General features: G+C 34.8%; 1 protein-coding gene across 1 annotated transcript; it reads right to left on the bottom strand.

Moving 5' to 3' along the window:
- Positions 1–5,225: 5,225 nt before the first annotated feature.
- On the bottom strand, positions 5,226–7,346 carry LOC118031976 (uncharacterized). Its single transcript, XM_073409268.1, has 3 exons — positions 7,322–7,346; positions 7,181–7,276; positions 5,226–5,684 (listed from the first exon to the last, which is right to left on the bottom strand). The coding sequence occupies exons 1-3, from the start codon at positions 7,344–7,346 to the stop codon at positions 5,560–5,562; spliced, it is 246 nt and encodes an 81-aa protein (XP_073265369.1). The 3' UTR covers positions 5,226–5,559.
- Positions 7,347–7,608: the final 262 nt, after the last annotated feature.

Here is a 7,608-nt window from a genome sequence, read left to right as displayed (position 1 = left end):
TGGAAAAGAAAGTTAAGGCTGCCAATTTGCAACGCGTCCAATGAAGCGAAACCATGGATTCTGAGACCATCTTCTGCCTGAATCTTGACCTTTTCTCCTTGCATGAACCTGGCGTCTGTCTGATTAGCTAGCCCCCAACGACACACGAGTTGGCAGGCTCATTTTAGTCACGCAGCCGATTGATTAATCTATGAATCGTTCGGGCATTTGGCATCGCTGATGGAGGCAATTATTAAAAAAATGATAATCTTCAAGATGTTTTCAAATCTCTTGACATAACACGAATATTAAAAATGCAGAAGTCATATCAATTCAATACTTTAAGAGAACATTCACGGAACGCCATGGTCATGCAGCATAAATTTGAGTGCATGAAAACAAGGAATTTAAGGCCAATACTTCCAAGAATGGAACTGTTCAGTGTGGAAATCATGATCTTTATAATAAATATATCAGGAGAAAGTTTTTCAGAGACAAGGTAGAAACAAGGGTGATTATCAGTGTAGATAACACTAACTTATCACCTGATGTGTTAGTAAATACCCATCAGTCGATTCTGGCAAATGGCCAAAAGTTGTGGCTTTGTCCTTTCAGTAATGTCGGGGATCGAGCTTTTCTAGCCTGCTATGAATTTCAACGTTTTCACAAGGCAGCCAGCTATTACAAGACCCCACAGCTTCAACTCGCAAATCATCTTTATAAAAATCATAATAAATCATCTTTATACAAATCATAATAAATCATCTTTATACAAAACATAATAAAACTTCTGTCAAAACCCCCCCTCGAAATCAATCCCAAGATTAGAAGCAGAAGCTAGGGAGCGACAAATCTTCAAGCAATGAAAATGTGAGCCCGTGAATGCTAGTAATATAGGGATATGCATAGCATTAAAAAAATTTATTAACTTGATGTTTTTTAAAATTAAAAACATTTTTCAAAAGCACGTCAATCAAAAACAGAATCTACGTGGATCTTTTTTTTTTCTGTGTCAAATCAAGTCTACTTGATAATGGTTGTTGTTAGTCCCCGTCAGTTCTGTGCATTAATATTTGAAATCAATCTCTCTTATAATTTCCCACAAGCCATTAATTGGACTAATCTGAACTCAATTTGTTCAGTGCAGGCATAATTGACTGAAACAAAACTTAGGAACAGTTTTAATTTTTTTTTATTAAAATTTAATATAATTTATATGTTTTGGATCGTTTTGATGGCTGATGTAAAAAATAATTTTAAAAAAATTAAAAAAAATATCATTGACATTCATTTCAGCATGAATAGTTATTTAAAAAGCAACCGGTACCACATTGCCAAAAGTTATTAGAAGGAAACATGACTGTGCTTTTAAAATTTTTTTAAAATTTTTTCTAGCTTTAAATTTTTGTTTTGATGTTTTTTTTTAATTGTGTTGACTCGTTGATGTTAAAAATAAAAAATAAATATTATTTTAATGTATTTTTAATTAAAAGCATATTTTAAAAAACAACTTTTATCACAGTTATGTAAATAAATATAGATTTTAACTTGATTTAGCTAATTAATCGATAATGAAGGTGGCATAAATCCAAGGGGACGGATACACTCCCAACCGGATTTACGGTGTCTTCAGATTTCTCCGAAAAGCTGCAGGAAAACCTCAACAGTGAAAAGAAAAGCTTTCTTTAAAAAATAATAATAAAAAAAGAGCCCTGCAATAAGAACTTTAAATATGCCTTTAACTAAATGGCAAAGCAAAGACCTTATGGACCAGACCTTTCCTTTTTCTTCTCTTTTATCAGATTGATTGATAAAAATAGCAGGCGATCACATGGCCTGAAGAAAAATGAGGTGGGGATTGCAATTTTCCTGAACGAGGGATGGAAAACAAAGTCGAATGAGATGTTTTAAAAGTGGCGTAAAAAGGCCTTGAAATTTTTGTTTTCCACACAACAATTCCTTTACTTTAAGGAGGAGGAAAGAGAGAGGTCTTTTTGACATGGAGTAGCTCCTAGGACCCATGAACAACAAGTGTACACAGAATCTAACATGGGTTCAAAACAAAGAAAAAAAAGACAGAAGAAAACAAATTTAAAAGTAATCAAACAGGGAAAAGAGTTTGGTTTCGTGAGTGGGCTTATTAGAGTGTAGACCCCTTAATGGTAGGCAACTTTTTCTCTCTCTCCCTCTCTCTCTAGCTTTCTTTTCCATTTTTCCAAGTGCTGCCTAAAGGTTAATTTGTAAAGCAACGGAAAGTAGAATCTTGCTCAAGACTTTGTTTTCCATGTTCTTTTAGCATATGATAGTGTCAAATCCCTGAAAAAGTTGGTTTGAGAAATCCCGAGCTTGGCTTATGAGCTGGTTGCAATGGACAGGAAACCGCTCCACTTGACATTAAAATAAGTAGATAGCACTGTTGGTTTACCCAAAAAAAGAGGGGGGGGGGGGGAAGAAAAAAAGAAATCATCATCATCATCATCATTTGCAGAGTTGCAGCAAGAATTTTGGTGACCGGAAAAGGATTAGCTTTTTTTAATGGCACCGTGCAACGTATTAGAATGTCATTAGACTGAGATGATAGAATTATTAGCGCTTCATTTCACAAATTTCACTTTAGATGGATGATCTTCCAATATTATACATAATAAATTGTATGACTATATATAGGTCATTAGAGAAAGAACACGGTAACAAGCAGTAAAGCACTATAATTCTAAAACATTAGGCAAGGACACAATCTTGATGAGGGACTCCAGCTTCTTTCCTTCACTTTTTCACGAGCCAGTAAAGAAATGTTGAGTGATGACGCACGGCCTCTTTCTTCTCCAGCCAAAAGGGCCACTGTTGCTCATGATTAGGAAGAAGCTGAAAATGGAGTCAATAACAGGTCTAATAATGCCTTTCAGGAAAAACTCTGTACTTGTCACACGAGCAAGAACTAATGACGAAAACAAGGTGAAAGGATAAAGAGTGATCAATGTGGTTTAAATACAAGGCAAATGCTTGATGAGCTTGATAATTAATCACAGGGTTTTACAGTTTTCTCCTCTGTGTCTTTCTGAGCTTGTCTGTGGTGGCTGATACATTTCTAATTCAAAGCTAGAAGGCACACCAGGGCGACCTTTCGCTACAGAGCAAAAGGGCGTCAAGAGCACTGTCTCATACTCCCTTTGGATCATTATTATTGTCTGGTTTCACTTTTCAAGGCAAGTAAAATTATTTTTGACCATCTTCCTTTCTATGATAAGGAAAATATTGGGTGACAACATTGTCAATGAATAGAGTTGACAACACTTCTCTTGCATTACACATTAACATCTAAGCTTTACGTATGCTGTGTTCCTAGCCATCAAATTTAAAGTCTGCAATCCTATCCATGGATGAGACCCAGTAGAAATCCCGTTTCTACTCTTCAATCAACTTTCGAATTTAAACTCTTTCTGTTAATCTGAATTCTTTTAACCCGGTAAAGCTAGTTTTACTGATAGTCTTTTTGGGTGGTGATTAGTTGAAGTTGCCTTTAGGTTTAAAACTGGGAATTCTTAATTAAAAAAAAAAAGGTGAATTCTTCTGATTTGCAAATTTGGTTATGAGAGAATTTAGTAGGTTTTCAACAAGGACTCGAACAAGAAACATTCATATCTGAATTATCAGACAATTTAGGTTGAAAACTGTATTGGTTTTCCTCCAAAATCAATAAAATAAATAAATAGAGGCTGAATCTTTGCCATCTTCAACCTCTAGCGGGTTCCCATCTGCAGAAAATGGATCGTTTTCTCCCCCATAGCATCCCACAACTTATCCGTTTAATTTCCCTCCAAATAAAGATTAGAGCCTTTGATACAAAACCCATTAAAAATAGTGAAAAATAACTTGTGAACATGGAATAGATAAAGAGAAAAAAAAAAGGTTTGTAATTTAAATTCAATATCGTTTTGAATCCGCAACCGATTCAAGCAACCCACAGATGGATTTAAGGCGAATGCCTTTTCGAAGCTTAATTATTTAGTTTTAAGAAATGGAAAAATGAAAAGAAATCCAGATTCAATAGACAGGATTCCTAGATCTTCATCTTCTTTAGTAAAATGTGAATCAAATATTGGTGCTTCTTCTGCCATTTGTAGATCATCAGTGTGATTCCTATCCAAGCCAAATCCTTCTGCTTCTTGCTGTGGTGTGTTGTATTTTTGGGAGCTTAAATGATATTTATAGCAAATTCAACTTTTTTTTGGTCAGTATAGCTTATCCTAAAATATTTATAGAATAGCTTATTTTGGGATATTTACAGCTTCATTCTTTATAAAGACCGATTCATTCATCCTTGCAGATGTTTACAAGAGGCAGAAATTGATGCTAGAGATGTTGCAATCATGGTTCATTGACAGCACGTTGTCGACCAATCACTACCTTTTCTGGTGTTGCTAATAATTAATTTGAAAACACTAACAAAAAAGCTTTAGGAAACTTGAACACCATTTTTCATAACTTGTTTTATTAATTTCTAAATTAGAATATATATATTTTTTAAAAATGGAAGTTGCATTCTGTTGACTTTTCAAAGTCGAACTGAACTTCAAACATGCTCCACAGACTACAAAGATCCAGAACAGGGATTCTTTTCACATTCCTTCAGAATTCTACAACGATAAAAACCAACAACACCAGATGTCAGATGATAATAATATGGTGAAGGGTGCTTAACACCTTGCATGCAGACAAGCACGCAGGCCAGCTAAACCAGTTTATAACACTTTCTTACAGCCGGCAGCTGACATAGAAGGATACTTTATTATCAATGACATAAGCAATGCATGCACCCATGTTTTTTCCTCCTTTCTAGAGTTCTTGTTATAACCTTCCAAATAGTCGTTTATCAGGTGCCCAAATTTTAACACAAAAATCATCAAGTATACAGCCAAGAGAGTCTGAGGGCATCCCTCATTCTGACTACTAGTTGAGGTAGAAGACACTCATTGGCCTTGCACCCAACATAGAGTAAGATGAAAGTTGAAACACACTTGCAATATCATGTCCTCACGAGTTCTTATGTAAGGTTTTCGAAACAATTCTATTATGCCTCTAAGGTTTCATGAGAGATCATATAATTTTCAGGGAAAACTTAAGTTAGATAAATACAACTCTTGTAAATCAGCAACCTTCCAACTCATAAATGCAACTTTTGGCATCCCGAGTTTTCCAATAAGTATGAGCAAATAATAAGATAGAATTAAAAAAGGGCCGTGAACTTGCAGAACGTTTTTCTCCGATAACCAGTTTTGATGTTGTGACTTGAAAAAATATACCGAGGAAATCTCAAGATTGCCAATTATGTTTCGAGGGCCATGGGCAGACAAGAATTGGCCAACAAATAAATAAATCTAGCCAACATAAGAAGACGAAAATCTAGCAGCCAAATTAGTTCTAAAACTGTTGATTAAACCTGGACCTTTCCAAGTTCTTGATGTTCTCAGCTTCACTTAGTAATTGCACTGTTTTATATGGCAAACATAAGGCTCCAAGACGAATCTTCAAGAAAACAAGCCTTGGACAAGAAGAACCTCCAAGACTGGATCGTGAAGATTAGGTATTTTTTCTTTGTTCCGTGTCATGGTTTCTCCAAGGGTTTAGAGCGTCTCTGATTGCCTGAGCTTCAGGGGAGCTTTCCCAAGCCCGCTTCTCTGACTCTAGAACAGTAACCTTATCATCTGCAAAAGAATACACTAAGGAATCACTTGATAGAATGTGGTGGATACTCTTAGCATAGTAAAGCAGAACAATCCACTTATATGACACCCAACAAAATTGAGAGGTGGAGATGGTAATGGCACAAGAACAGTTAAATAGAGCTGCAATTATTATTCAAATTGACTAGTCTTCATCAAAATGTATGAATCAATCAGATCACCATCTTTAAAATAACCATATGCCCTTTGCTATAAAAATGGATAAAAGTTGGAAACTTCAACCTCAAAATAACACTGCTGCCACTGTACAGTGGCATGTTAATTGGAACTCGATTTCTATATGTTCACAATATCCCATTCAACTTAATTCAATTCAATGTCAATTTTCCAAGATCTCAGGAACTTTAAGACTTTGGACCATTTGATGGAGCGCTGTCTTCCAAGAGTCAAAAGGCAACAAAGTTCACCTCTCTCTCTCTCTCTCTCTCTCTCAAAATCAGCATTCTTTTAACACCACTTCTGAGTATTGTCTTGGCATTAAACAAAAGGATACATTTACAGTCACTGTCAGTGTACAAGGCCTTGTCAAGTAGGAGTCCCACACCCATGTGCTCTTTCATAGGGTACATATATACATGCAAGTGTTCCTGTGCGCGCGTGAGTGCAAAACTAAGTCACTGAACAAAGGCATAAAGTCAAGTGAAACTTCAATAACAAAAACACACTTCTTGAATGTTTGAAAAGGCAAAGCATTCCGCAACTGGAGAATTTATATTCATCAAATTTAAAATATTTCTACCTAGAAGACCAATTACTTATTTGATTTTTTTTTTACTTTGAAAAATCTTTGAGATATTGTTAAAGGTGTTTAAGTAAACTGAAGCAATGGGAAGTATAACATTCAAAATTTCATCTCGCATTCTTATTTTTTCAGCAACCAATTGGAGTGCACTAAGACACTACTAGTATTTGTGACCTCCCCATTGGAATAAATACAATGTATCCCGTACTGTGCACATCTCTAAATTCTAATGATGATCTAAGACAGTGAAAAACAATCCAATTGAATCTCTCAAGGATACAATCCACATTGGTCAAACAATATGCAATGTGCCCTCAATAATCCACTGATTCGCAAGCAACAGACCTGGTGATGGTAGTTAGACATACTCATTCTCAACTAATTTCACAGAGAGAAAAATTCATTACATAAAACACATTTTATTTATTTTATTCAAAAAGCTCATATTTATGCCAAGAAAAATCAATCAAATTGTACATTTTATTTAATTCTACAAACTCAAATGACCAAAAAAGCAAACTCGTCTTCTAACAGTAATAACTAAAACAAAATAGACCATATATGAGCAGAAACTACAAGCCAGTACTATTTAACATTACAGTTCAAAATTAAGAAAGTCAAGTTGAAAAACTAGATCAAATAAAAATGTAGCGTAGAAGAACAAAAGGGGTGAAATAAACTAAAAATTAAAGGAATAAATGGATAGTTCTCACACAGAAGCCAGTCTTGATCATGAACAACTCCATAGAAGCTCCAATTAAAGCACCACCAGCTGATATTTTCACGTACCAATCTAAAAACTTCATTTCCACTGTAAATTTTATTTAATCAGTTTAGCAGTACGAAAATATAAAGCAATTAACAAACATTAAAGCAGGCATGAGTTCAATGTGAAACTTCTTCAGTGAGTATTTAGATTAAATCAAATATACCATGTGATTGATTTTGCTTTGCAAAAAATGTGAGCTCTTAGAATTAAATAAAATATCATATCATGTAACTGATTTTTCTCCGTTACAATGACCTTGACATGCAAATTAGTGAATTAGTAATGGTGTTACGAGTTGATTGTTTGTTTTGTTACATCTTTCTGCACTGTGTTGGAGGATCTTATCAATACTTCATATTCCACTCACAGCTATA

The sequence above is a fragment of the Populus alba genome, chromosome 5 (assembly GCF_005239225.2).
Source record: "Populus alba chromosome 5, ASM523922v2, whole genome shotgun sequence".
NCBI classification, from domain to species: Eukaryota; Viridiplantae; Streptophyta; class Magnoliopsida; order Malpighiales; family Salicaceae; genus Populus; species Populus alba.
The sequence above is the reverse complement of the archived record's forward strand: the minus strand, read 5'-3'. Positions and strand labels throughout refer to the sequence as shown.